The 14,148-nt window shown below is 32.8% G+C and overlaps 1 protein-coding gene and 1 long non-coding RNA gene across 3 annotated transcripts in view; one reads left to right on the forward strand and one right to left on the reverse strand.

Moving 5' to 3' along the window:
* The window catches only part of LOC127720369 (solute carrier family 25 member 36-like), a 36,968-nt gene that overhangs the window by 4,842 nt on the left and 17,978 nt on the right, over window positions 1-14,148 (forward strand). The window contains exons 1-3 of one of the 2 annotated variants that reach the window (XM_052226944.1): window positions 496-615; window positions 10,213-10,443; window positions 12,995-13,072. In XM_052226944.1, coding sequence (XP_052082904.1) covers window positions 572-615; window positions 10,213-10,443; window positions 12,995-13,072 — 353 coding nt within the window. In that variant the 5' untranslated portion in view covers window positions 496-571. Of the gene's footprint in view, window positions 1-495; window positions 616-10,212; window positions 10,444-12,994; window positions 13,073-14,148 lie in introns of those variants that run through there. The other variant, XM_052226943.1, reaches the window with a different exon arrangement.
* Window positions 3,654-8,113, reverse strand: LOC127720370 (uncharacterized). The gene is made up of 2 exons (XR_007990711.1): window positions 6,118-8,113; window positions 3,654-5,018 (listed from the first exon to the last, which is right to left on the reverse strand). It is a non-coding gene; the product is annotated as an uncharacterized LOC127720370 (long non-coding RNA).

Below are 14,148 nucleotides of genomic sequence, written 5' to 3' on the forward strand. Positions count from 1 at the left end.
CGGAATTAAGCTTGATGTCTATATTCATGATATTGCAGTGAATAATTTGAAAATTTAGTATACATTCCTTGACCTTGTAACATTAATAGATTTGTAAACAAAGTAAGTTATAAAAAATAAGACATATAGGTCATATTGACAATCTATAAATAGACCATCTTATTAGCATAAACTAGTCAATACTGGTTAGAACTTATATTTTTATAAGAACTACACCATGTCAATTAGCTATAGACTTTAATGTTATTTGTTTTCATTTTCATAGTTTGTGCAATGATCATATGAAGAAAAAAAAAATTTGGATACATTTTAATTCTATTGTCAGTGATTGTTGGAATTATTTTAAATTGAAAAGTCAGAATTAATTACAAGTTTAAAGTCCATTACAAATATAACTAGATTTAAATGGTCATTGAGCAAATAATCACCTGTGATTAATCATGTTAATCAGGCTTACGTGTATGACTATGTAATGGAATATTTTTTTAATTTTGACAATACATAAGTGTATATATAATGTTTGGAATTGGAGATAGATCAAATTAGAATTGTTTCTATCATTCGATTAAGAATGATGTCTTTTTCAATTGGCGCTGTGCATCTGCTTGCTGGAAGGTATGTTACATTTACAAAATGTATTAAAAGCCATCCCTATTTTGTCTGATTCCTCTGAAGATTATTTTTAATAAATAAATATTTCAAGTATTAGTTTTTGTTATGCACATAATTATTTGCTCCATTTTTCTGTACTTAATATATTATCGTGATTATTGATGGCATAATTTTTATTCAACCTGAGATAATTGATGTCAATTATTACTTCATGTACCACGATGGGGAAGGGAAAGGGCATGAAGGGGGAGGGGGGCACTATAGTTGCTGAGTCAGTCTTCTCAAGTCTTCCTTGCAGGGTTTTTACTTAGATGTCAATTCAATGAGTCCATGACTTAAAAAAAATTGCTCTGGACTCATTTTCTGAACTGGTGAGTCTGAAGATGCATCAAGTCTACATTAGATAAGTTCAGTTCTCATCATTTGATAATTTAATTTGGATGTAACACGCCTTCTGATTGGCTTAAAGTTTTTTGTCTGTCTGCTCATAGACATAATTTTGGCAGTCATGAACGTTTTTCATGATTTACTCCTTAAAAAGGAATTTTGAATTAAATTATAAGGAGTGGCTGTAATACTTTTATTGTCTTTTCAAAATAACCTCAAAAATGTGGTGCACACTTTTAAATAACCGCTATGCAGGTTATTCAGTGTGCACCACATTTTTGAGGTTATATCTTCATAGACAGAAAAATATTACATTTACAGTCATTCCTTAAATAGTCAAAGTTTGAAATTTATTTTATTTTGTTTATATTTTTCTTTATACATTCTATTTTGTCATGATGAAGACCAAGACAATAAGTAAACGCATTGCTGTTTATTTTCTTTCATACTTTTGGACTCACCGGTACCACATGACCAAAAGACAATGTTCATTGTATAAAGTCATTTTCAAGATCTTTAATTAGTTGTTGGAAAAAAGCAGTTTTGGCTCAATCGTTGGTATTTTAAACCAGTCAAAACTGGTTTAGAACAATTTTTGAAAATAAATATATCAGTAGTTCTCTTTTATTTTTAAGCTTGTGTGATGATAATACATTTGTACATGTCATAGGCTAAAGATTAAAATTGAAAAAAATTACAGATTAGTCAATTTAAGTAAAAATAGGAATTTGTGAACCAAAGTGTTTTTAAAACAAAATTTCACAAGCTTGTGAGCAACCATTAGCCTGTCATTAATTGGGAATTATTTGTTGTCATTTTAAAAATTTAATCATGTTTGAAAAATTGGAGATAGATCAGATGAGAAGATTTCCCATCATTCAATTAAGAATGGCATCATTTCCCATTGATGTCACCTCTCTTCTGGCTGGAAGGTATGTTAAAATTTGCATAAAACAATATCATTGCAGTGTAAAATTTTTGTTGATCCTTGGCACAGGTCATGACTCATGGCCATTACCAGAATGCTATAAAGCACAGATCATGCAGATGAGAGGGGGTAAAGGTTGCAGCATGTTAACCCTGCTGACCTATAAATACCTTATGTACATTGGAAAGTTAATTAAAATTTTAGCTGTAATATTTTTTTTTCCCAAAACAGATTATAATTAACTTTTTAAACAGGGTAGAATTTGAAATACAGTTGTGAGCTTAAAAATATAGATATGAAAGAAAATGTTTTCAGTAAATTTACACAAATACTCTAATAATTAATGTAAATTTGCATAGTTATAATAAATATTGCTAATAATGAATATGTAGATCAAAATTATGTTGTTTAACAAACAAAAACATTCAGTCTTGTGGAAATGTTTATCAGTGCTCTTGGCATGTATACATTCTTTATATAATAAGAACTGTTTGCCATGACCTTGCATTCATAAAAGTCTTTCATATGACATGATTTCTTCTTCTACACTTGAAAAAAGAATCCTGAATAACAAAAAAGTCTTAAATACAATGTATATCTTGTGAACAATTTATAATTACCATTTATTCATAATTATACATTGTATATAATGGTCGGTGACCTTAATTATTCCAGGTGATGTCAAAGTGTGTAGTTCACCATGTTCACAAAAATGAAGGTTATCATAACCTGATGGGGATCAATAACCTCTTTAGAGGGAAAAATACCATCTTATTCTTCCAGTGTTCTCCCCAGGCCGTTTTAGCGTCGCGGCACCGAGACGCTATATTTTTTTCCCGTGATGCTATAATAATTTCCGCGACGCTATAATTATTTTGAGGATGCTATTTTTCTAGTCTCTATATCGTCTCTATATCGCAAAACCATGTCCTAAATTTTGAACTTTCATCTAGTTACCGCTTGTGATCATAAAAATTATATCACCTTTAATTGTAATCCCTTCAAGTCCGACAATAGAAGCAATTAAGAGTGATTAAATAGGTGTTAATTGCCCTTTGGGTGATAACTGAATGGATACGAATACCCCAAGCTGACACTTGTGACATGACTAATACCACGTGGTCCAATCGCAAATTTCAACATGGAGAAAATTTAATCAGAAAATCGAAAAAATTCGAAATCTACGTTTGCATAATCCAAAATCAAAGATACAAACGATTTATCTCTTTAGAAAAGAGGTTAGGTCGTATATTTTTACAACTTTTGAAAAATTACTTTCTTTCATTTCCGGTATCTAGTTAATCGAGAGCGTACATGCCGTAGGCCACAGACCACAATTAATTCCTCTATTAGTTCTTTATAACTTTTTGTCTCATTAAAAAAATTGCCCCGGTTCTTTTTGTCTAATCTTTTGTGTGTGTAATGTATAGTACTAGTCCAAAAACATATCCAAAATTCAGAAAAATCGCTCCCCAAGATCTTACAAATTTAGCCAATACACATCCATACCCCTATGGACAAGTCAAGAGATGTTCCGAAAACTGTAAATATTACCTTTTTGCACTTAGCCTAATCACTCTTTCCATATCAAAATCAGTTAAAATACAACATCCAAAAATTTATTTCACCTCTCTTCTTTCATTTCCACCCCATAAAAACTAAGAAATGAATGAGAAAGGCAAAGAAAAAAAATAAAGAAAAAATACACTTTAATTAAAGGGAACTATATTCGTGGACAACGAAAAGTAGGGTCATTAATTGTGGTCTTGGGCCTATTAGACCCTTATTCTTCAATAAAATGCCCCAAAAAATATCATGCATTAAGCTTATTCTATATCGAACCAGCATACCAAATTTCAAATCAATCCGACAAGTTTAATGGCAGTCCGGATAGTTTTAATAACACTACCCTAATGTTAATAATTCTAGGAATTTTCTGGCATGAAATTTTTAAAACATGTAACTACTAGGAAAAGTTAAAGTTTCATAACTTTCTTGTTAAACATGATATCTTAAAAAAGTAAAATGTCTATAGTAGCTAAATGGTTAAATTTTTAGAATCTGAAAGAAAATTTATCAAAAATTATGTTTTTTCAATTGAAATAATTTTTTTACAAAAATTCTTGTACTTTTAGTTAAATTAACAACACTGAAAAGAAATAAAATTCCTTTAAAAATACTTAAATAGAAATCTCACTTTCAAAACTTATCTTAAAAATTAGCTTATCTTATCTGTAATAAGTAAAATATAACTCAAACACTAATTAGACAAAATTCACAGGTATTTGGCCTGTTCACCTGAGGTACCAAAATGCATATGTATCATCAGGTCATATTACATGTAATGAAAATTTCAAACTAGTGTAATTTCTTTATTCCTTGAAATATCACCCTGAAATAAACTTTTTAGTGAAGCTTTCCTTTTTGTTTATTTTTATCATGAAAGAAATTTTAATGTTATAAAAGATTTCTGAAAGAAAAAAAATATTTAAAAGATATATCACATTTCAACAACAAAAGTTATTTAAAAAATTAATAAAAAAATTCCCATATGCCTTTTTGTTAAATTGATTACTCAAATATTATAAAGTAACATATTTTCATAGATTTTGATCAAACAATCTTAATCTGGACCCCTGATAATAGAATAATTGGCTCAACTGGATACTGCTAAGAAAACACTGAATGTGGTCTCTGGAACACCACACCACAGATTGCATCAAAGGAAATAATGTACATCAAAGCAGATATTGTACACCACTTGATTATAAATATAAGGATGTCCAAAGTTTATTCCATTAGTCCAAGTTGCGATATTACTGATACAGTTTAACTTTTCAAAATGTTCACTAAGGGTAGTACCCCATATTCCAAAGGCAAGAAAAGGTCAAAGAAAGACAACTCTAACTCACCAAGAAATCCTAGTTGGTTCCAAGCTGGCACAAATGTTATAAGTGGAGGCCTGACGTCAATACAAATGCCTGATTCAGCTAGTGCAAGTACTTCCTATGTGCGGCAAACTTTACAATCTCCTGACTGCAAAGAGGCGACTGGTCACATCTGTACTCTTCGACCACAAGCTAATGATGACCTGGAAAGAGAAGAAAATAAAGCATTACATTCTGGTATGAGGTGGATAGACAGTCAACTGACAATCAGCTTGTACAACACTACTTATAATAAACACCAAGTGGACTCACCATCCTGTCCTAAGTTTAATGTTGACTATCATGAACAGAAAAAGTGGGGAACTTGCTGGCAGTATACCCTGAAATGCATAACCTGTGGTTTTATTGGAGACAAAATAAAGATGTACAAAGAAATAGCTAATGGCAAACCAGGACCCAACCCAGGACAACCAAATGTAGCCCTTGCATCTGCTTTGCAGGACTGCCCAATTGGAAATACAACAGTACAGCAACTACTTGCAGGAATGGACACACCACCACCATGTAGAAGCAGTATGCAACGCACATCCAGCAGAGTATCAGCTGAAATGGTCAAGCTGAACAAAACAGACATGGCACAGAAACTGGAACTAGTAAAAGAAGTGAACAGGAGGCGAGGTGTCCCAGAAAATGAAATTAACATAACTGTGGATGCTCGATACAACAGCAACACAATAGTTAGTAAAAAGAAGCCTGGTCAGAATGCGACTCAAGTTTTTGCACTGGGAATAGAAACAATGACCGATAGAAAGTTTATTGTAGCTGCTGTTGTACAGAATAAGATGTGTTGGAAAGGGGCTTGGCTTAGAGGGAAAGGCTTTCCAATAGAATGTCCTGGCCATGAAGAATGTACAGCAAATTTATACAGAGCTGCTGCCCTGTCAGAGTACGAGCTGGGAAAAGAGATTGGAAACCAGCTAGGACTTCAAAAATGTCTGGTACGGTATGTGACCACAGATGGAGATGGACGTTCAGCTAAAGGTATTGAAGAAGCCCTTACAGCGCTCGAACCAATGTGGAAAGTAGAAAGACTGGCAGATCATGTACATTTGGGACAGTCTCAATTCAGGGCCTCTTTGCGAGCTCAATACAGTCCAGGAATGTTCCATGGAAAAACAAAAGAGGAAAATAAACAACTGAGGACGGTGTTTAGCAAAGATATAAAGTGCAGATGTTCCATGATAGTAAAGAAACTGATGGAGAAATATGACAAAAACATTAATGAAATAAGCAAAGACTTACCAAAAGTGCTCGATGCAACTCTTCGCTGCTATGATGGTGACTGCACCCAGTGTCATGAATATTCCATTGTCTGCAAAGGTGATGCTGCAATTAACTGGTGGAGTCGTTCGTCTTACTTGTCCACATACCAGATCACTGCCCTGCAAATGGATAAAACAGACAAATTTTTACTTCAAGAAATCCTGAAAATGAAATTAACTACAGCAGCTATTGAAAGTATGAAACTTTATGACAATACCAACAAAAATGAAGGAGTTCATAGAGCACTGAGTGTTAATTTGCCCAAAAATGTAATATACTCCAAAAATATGGAAGGACGACTTGCTTCAGGAGTACATAGAAATAACAACATGCCGGGAACCTCGACACAACTTAAATGTACGAATCTAGGAGTAGACCTTTCAGAACGAAGTAAACTTCACCTGAAGAAAATGGACACTGACTTTCAATACAACCAAGATTACATACTAAGACCAACAGTTCAAGCAAGGAGATTAAAGCAGAATGCAGAAAAGCTTGCAGAGCACAAGACATGGAGAGAAATGAACAAAAAGCATGACTATTACTGCAAAGGTCAACTAGATCCACAGCCTGCCTTACAGTTCCAGGACCATGACAGCTACTGCAAACCAAAGCTTCCAAGACCAGCTACTGACTGAGATGACAGATCAACCAGCAAACCAAATCATAAAAGGTCCTTTTCAGGACCACACAAATATTAAAAAAAGAATCTGAAGTTGTTGTACATTAGCTTTCAAATTTCTTTTCTTTTTTTCTCCCATTCATTCTGATAAAAATATATTTTAGCCTGCCCCAGAAAAAAAATATAAGTAAAATAAAAATAAAAAAGTACCCGATAATTATTTTACCCAAATTATTGTTATCCATTTTCAACTCCACCCTGCAGGGAGGGAGGGGATCTGGGTGGCCCAAGCAGGAACCGGTTGAAACGCATGACTGTCGGCTGTTGTTGAAACCATGAGGTTCCAACGACAGATGTTCGACAGTAATGCATTTCGAATTGTGGCACAGGTGCGAAACATCATCAGTTTTATCAATTAAAATATTCTGATGATGCACCATGTAGGCAAGTCTGTGCACATGCATTTGTCTCCACCCTCTGGCATCTGGAAATTTACAATTAATAACTCCATATTTGCCATTAGGTGTACATAAACCTGTCCAAATGTGACACTGCCCATTATAGCCAGGTGCAGAGCTATCTATTAATTTTTGATTATATTTGTGATAAAAGGCATCCATTTTGAAGATGTGATGGTTTGTAAGACAATAGAGTAGTAATATATTCTAAAATATAAAAAGGGTCCAACATTATTGACAGAAAGGACTGAAACTGGGGTCAAAGGGCTTTCAGTACATCAAAATGGCCAAAAATGGCCCAAAATGCCTAAAATTGCATATTATAACAGGTTTAAAGATTTATATTGAATAAAATTACAATAAACCATTACTATTTATCATTTGAAGTGACTTTCTGCCAATAAAGTTGGTCCTTTCTTTATTTTCAAGATTTTGGGTATCAGCCTCTTAGGCCACAGACCACAATTAATTCCTCTATTAGTTCTTTATAACTTTTTGTCTCATTAAAAAAATTGCCCCGGTTCTTTTTGTCTAATCTTTTGTGTGTGTAATGTATAGTACTAGTCCAAAAACATATCCAAAATTCAGAAAAATCGCTCCCCAAGATCTTACAAATTTAGCCAATACACATCCATACCCCTATGGACAAGTCAAGAGATGTTCCGAAAACTGTAAATATTACCTTTTTGCACTTAGCCTAATCACTCTTTCCATATCAAAATCAGTTAAAATACAACATCCAAAAATTTATTTCACCTCTCTTCTTTCATTTCCACCCCATAAAAACTAAGAAATGAATGAGAAAGGCAAAGAAAAAAAATAAAGAAAAAATACACTTTAATTAAAGGGAACTATATTCGTGGACAACGAAAAGTAGGGTCATTAATTGTGGTCTTGGGCCCGTATATTAAACATTTTGATTTTGAGTTAAAAAAGTTTGATACTACTTTAGAAAGAGATCATAATTGGCTTTAGTTATTGTTTCATGTCATCCATTTAATGCATTAAAAGCGTCATACGCATTCCCAATCTCTTGTCAAACATTGTTTATTTTCGTAAATTTTTCTTCCGCCGCCATTGAAATATATGTGTAAACTACGGATCGGAACCGGACCAGATATGACAAAATTCCGTATTTTTCCGATAATAACTACAGATGCACACATGGCACAGTAGACAGAAAAAATGATTACAAAAGAATAAACTACGCTTTCCAAACGCATTAACAGACTATTTATTAGATATCTTTGCTAAATGTAATCTTTTTGAAAATGCATTGTTTTAATATACTGACTAAAGTAGCTTAACTTTGTTAAAAATATATATCATTTTGATATAAAGAAACAACTGGGACTAATTCATTGAGTACCATGAAACAATGAATTTCATAGACATGATAAAGAAAAAAGTTTTTAATTGAAGTTTTATTGCTATATGATACTTTCTCTTCCCTTTTTATATAAAAACCAGTTCTTTTTTTTGCTAGGTATTTAGTATTGTATATACAGGTTGCACTATAATAAACCATTCATTCATTCATTCATTCTTCATTCATTTAGTTGAGTAGGTAGGGTAACTGGAACCATATATATATTTTTATTTGGCCCAAGAGGAAAAAAATAATTTTGTAACTATAAATGAATATAGAAAACATAAACTGAAACAACTGTTATCATGGCTATAGTTTAATTGTATTCTCAGTTATGAATTGAACAATATAAACATATATAACATAAAGGAAATAGAGCATCGCCGCGACGCGTCAAATGACATTGAAAAATATACAGTTTATTTTTTTACGCCAAATGTGATGCTATCCAAAATTTCTGGGGAGAACACTGATTCTTCTGATTACATGTTATCTATACATGTGAATACAGAGCTGTGCATAATTAATAATTCTAGTGTTCTAGCAACATTGCACAAATGTAGGATTTAAGAGCAGAGGGGCACATTTTAAGAGGAAGGGCACATTACTAGCACGATTGATTTCTTTAACGGTTAACATGATTAATGAAATAACTTGGATTTAATCAAATGTTGGGATTATTGTCACGTGTCATGTGCTATCATATATATATATATATATATATATTAGTCAATCATTGACATTGACTGAGATTTTAAAACATTTGTTTTTATATACTCTTTGTCAGTCTTGGGTTGGTCTTATCTGTTAAGGTAGCATTCAAACAAAAATCAAAATATTTATCTGTTTAAAACTTTTAAGTTCATTGAAATATATGTGGTTGACAGATATTTACATAAGGTCATTGAAATGGTTCACCTAGTTAACCATAAACTTATATCAATTGTTTACCAATGATATTTAAAAAAAAATAAGGGTGTTGCAACTGATTTTAAAATAGCATTGTGAAAATTTATTATCTTACCTCTGATTAGTCTGAGCAGAGAATGCTACATGTATGTAATTGTATTTGTTGAAATAAATATATTAAAAAAAAGTTTTATGAAAAAGTACTGAAAAACAGACACAAGGCCACTAAAGTTTACAAATGATGAAAAATAAACTAAAGTTCACCATATTTTACAAATCCTGAAACTCAGAAAAATTAAACAAAACGCCCCAAAGATTTACACAAAAAAACAAATTACATTTTTTTACCATGATTACAGAGAAATTTAATGGGGTAAACCCCTTGCTCTGGAGTTCAGCAGTTCCTGCTTCATTGAGCATGTTAAGGGCACCTATACATGTCATGTTGAATATATATTACAAGTAAAGTTTCAGCGGGTAGCAGGATTGTATCTACAACAAAGGAACATTTCTGAGGTTATTTGTTACACAGCCATGACAGCATGCACAGATAAATGTTACTAATTTGTAAAGTAACTAAATTTTGTGATGCAAAACAAACATTTTCTGATAAATTACCATTGTGGAATCTAAAATCTATATTTAGTTGACTTCAAACTTGAAAAAAAATACCATTTTTGTTATACACTTTATTAATTTTTGTTTTTATATTTCAGTGTTGGTGGTACTGTAGGTGCCATAGCAACCTGTCCATTGGAAGTTGTGAAAACACGTCTCCAGTCGTCAGTGGCACAGTTCCACCCTGCCTACATACAGTCACACACTACCACATACGTCCCTAATGTACAACTATACACGACTGCTGGGACTGTTTCGGCAGACACACAGTTGTTACAGAATGGTTATCGACATACAAAAACACATGTTAGTCTTTTGAAATGTTTAAAGTAAGTATAACATGTTTATATAAGAGTAAATACATTGAAATAGTACAAGTTAAATTTGTTGTTCAATAATTCACAAAAAGAGTGTCTTCAAATTAAATGCAAGTTCCTATGATTAGAAAAATATAGGCATCATTATCCCTTCAGAATTCATTAAGCACTGGTAAACAGTGAATTTTGAAATACTTTCTTTTTTCTAGAAATCATAGCATCACAATCAAGTAATATAGGAGGGTCTGAATGGGCTTTACAGAATAGAGAATAATGGCAAAAAAAAAATGAATAGAGAAAAATGAGCAAAAAATAAAAAATAGAGAATAATGGGCACGCAAGTACAAAACAGTTAAAAAAAAGTACCTACATGTAGGTACAGAATGAAAAAATCATCTAATTTTAGAAAATTTTAATAGGAAATACTAAAATCATTATCATATTACAAAACATGCAAAATAAGCTTTATTTTTAAAGTTAAAGAAAAATTCCCTAAATATTTTATGAATACAGAAATTAAGGCCACCTTCTAGACCACCATATAGCATCCCACTATCATCATGTGACCATAATACTAAAAGGCCCTGGCATGGAAAGAACACTTCATTTAATTTTTAGTCCAATGATTTAAAAAAGATGGACTTGGCCAAAGTTGAAGGGGAAATGTGTGTTGTACATGTATATCATGATCAGGTATATTGACAATGCTAAAGGTGCGGATCCAGCCATTTTGAAAAGGGGGTGCAGCCCCCTGAACACTGTGAAATGTTCACATAATTCATGTAATTAAAAAAGAAAACAAAAACAAACATTGGGAAAAAAAGGGTGGTTCCAATCTCTGGGGAACATCACTCCTGTATCAGCCAATGATGCTACATCTGTGCAGTGACAGAGGTTTATTTCATTGGTTGATCACCATGCAGCCTGTGCATGACATAGGTGTTGTCACATGGTTAAAACTTAAGTTAGCAAAAATTAAAATAACAGGATATTGAATGTAAAATGTATGAAAAGGATGTTATAGAAGATTCAACGTTTATTACTTTGCATATCTTGCATAACTAATCCTAGCTATATAGCATATATCTTAAATGTGATCTAAAAGTTATTTTAGAATTTATTGCATTGGAATAAAAATAGCAAATTATTGTTACCTGGAATGCACACAGGATGTGATTGATCAAGCTGGAGAACATTCACAAAAGATTAATGTGTTGCCCTGGTATTTTCCAATCAAATTCTATCTTTTACTTTTTAAACACATTAATCAAACTGAAAAAGAAAAAGAAACAGCTTCTGTTTCCTTTAAACCTAGCTTTTACTTTCAAGATAATTTGAAATATTGTCTCTATAGCTTATGTGGCCATTTTTTAGGGGGGGGGGGGGGGGGGGGGGTGTTGTTGTTTTGCTTGTTGATACATGTACCTTTTCTTTATACTTTTTTACCAGAAGGAGTTGTAATTTCAAACTGTCTCACTCCCATTTTAAGCATTTAAATTAGCTTTTTGAAAAAAGTGAATGTTGCATAATGTAATACTGTAGATTCATTATTTTTTCGTGGGTTACCAATTTTCGAGGATTTGATGGGTATAGGGGTGAACCACAAACTTAAATGTTCAACGAATTACAAATTTTCTAAAACCACGAAATCAAATATCCACGAAAATGCAAGTTTTCCTCAATCCTGGCAAGAAAAATTGGTACCCATGAAAAATAAATGAATAGACAGTACAATGTACATTTTTTGTAAGTCTGCTACTTTTAACATAGATTGTTACCTAGGACATTACCCTATTTAACTTATAGGATCATTGATCTATTGGTAATGACTGCTTGTACTTTTGTTATCGGGTGATTCACAATCTTTGTATGATTGAAAAAACCTGTATGTAAACAACAATGCAAGGACAGCAAATTCATCAATTTTCTGTAATATTCCAATTAGCAGTTTTGCTGTCATTTGCTTGGAATCTTATCACTTAAAAGTTGTCCTTGAAATTTCTATGAGCGGATGTGATGGTGGTATTCCAATTAGTACATCACGGTTTTCTTGTGATAATTCAATTAACAGCTGTATTTTTATTATGCCCCACCTAGGGTTTGTGTGTCCGACCGTTCATCCGTCTGTCCCACTTTAGGTTAAAATTTTGGGTCAAGGTAGTTTTTGATGAAGTTGAAGTCCAATCAACTTGAAACTTAGTACACATGTTCCCTATGATATGATCTTTCTAATTTTAATGCCAAATTAGAGTTGATCCCAATTTCATGGTCCACTGAACCTAGAAAATGATAGTGCGAGTGTGGCATCCGTGTAACATACGTACTATGGACACATTCTTGTGATGTTTATATTTTATCTTTTGCAAGTTGTCCTTGAAATTTCTATGTCAGAGCAGATCTAGACAATATTGTTTTTTTATGATGTTTGTATCTAATCTCTTACAACATGTACAAGGTAGTCATTGAAAAATTAATGAGATGACAAAAGTACATGTATTCATGACCAGTTTCCCCCATTTAATAGAAATTATATGTATATTGTATTTTATTTCTTTTTTTGCAGACACATAGTCCAAACAGAAGGTGTAAACGGGTTATTCAAGGGACTTGGTCCAAACTTAGTTGGTGTAGCGCCCTCAAGGTAAGTTGTTATAGCACAAAAATTCAAGGAGAGGCCAAAATAAAAAGTAATTAGTATGTTTAAAATTGAAAATGGAAACAGGGAATGCATCAAACAGCCCAAGGCCACCAATGGGTCTTCATCACAGCGAGAAAATCACACACCATGTGGAGGGCTTCACCTGGCCCCTAAACAATAATCTATGCTAGTTCAGCGATAATTGACGTCACACTAAACTCCGAAACACATAAATGAACCCAAATTAAAAAAACACAACTCTAACAAAGGTCAGAGGTTCCTGACTTGGGACGTGTGGAAAAATGCGGTGGGGTTGAACATGTTTTGGGAGATCTCAACCCTCCCCTATACTTCTAGCCTATGTGAAATAAACAAACACACAGCAATACGCACAGTAAAATTCAGTTCAAAAGAAGTCCGATTGTTCTGCTGTTGACCAAACTTTTCTATGTTTGACCCCCTACCCTAATTTTTTTACCATTTAGCATCAAGCACTTAAAATTACATTGTCTCCCCTCTAGACATGATACACTCAAGCTTGAAAAAAAAAACACTTATCACGTTTTTCTTACATCATGCGACAGCTAATACATGAACATATTTATTTTTTTGCCTGATAGCTTCAAAGCAGTAGACAAATGTGGGGTGCAACAGTCATTGACAATAGAATATCATAATACTGTGAATTTCATTATTGTTATTCGTGATATACTAATTTATGTGGGTCAAGGTGAGCTACAAATGTTCAAAGAAGAGCACATTTTGTATAGGCTTTTTTGTTGACGATGGCAAAACCATGAAATCAAATATCCATGCAAATACAATTTTTTCTTAATCCACGAAAAACTTCTACCAACAATAATAAATGAATCTACATTGAATATAACCATGATAACGGCTTTAGTGTACACATTTGGTACATCTATACAGAATTTAGATGGTTATAAAATGAAGTTAAAAGTTCTCTGACAAATTTAGTCTCAATAGGATCGAGTCAGTAGACAAATAAATGGCAGATGGACCTGACCTGCTTAAGGTACATGTAGTATATGATCGTCTGCCATCAAATCATGCAAAAG

Source organism: Mytilus californianus, unplaced genomic scaffold (genome assembly GCF_021869535.1).
Source record: "Mytilus californianus isolate M0D057914Y unplaced genomic scaffold, xbMytCali1.0.p SCAF_11, whole genome shotgun sequence".
NCBI lineage: Eukaryota > Metazoa > Mollusca > Bivalvia > Mytilida > Mytilidae > Mytilus > Mytilus californianus.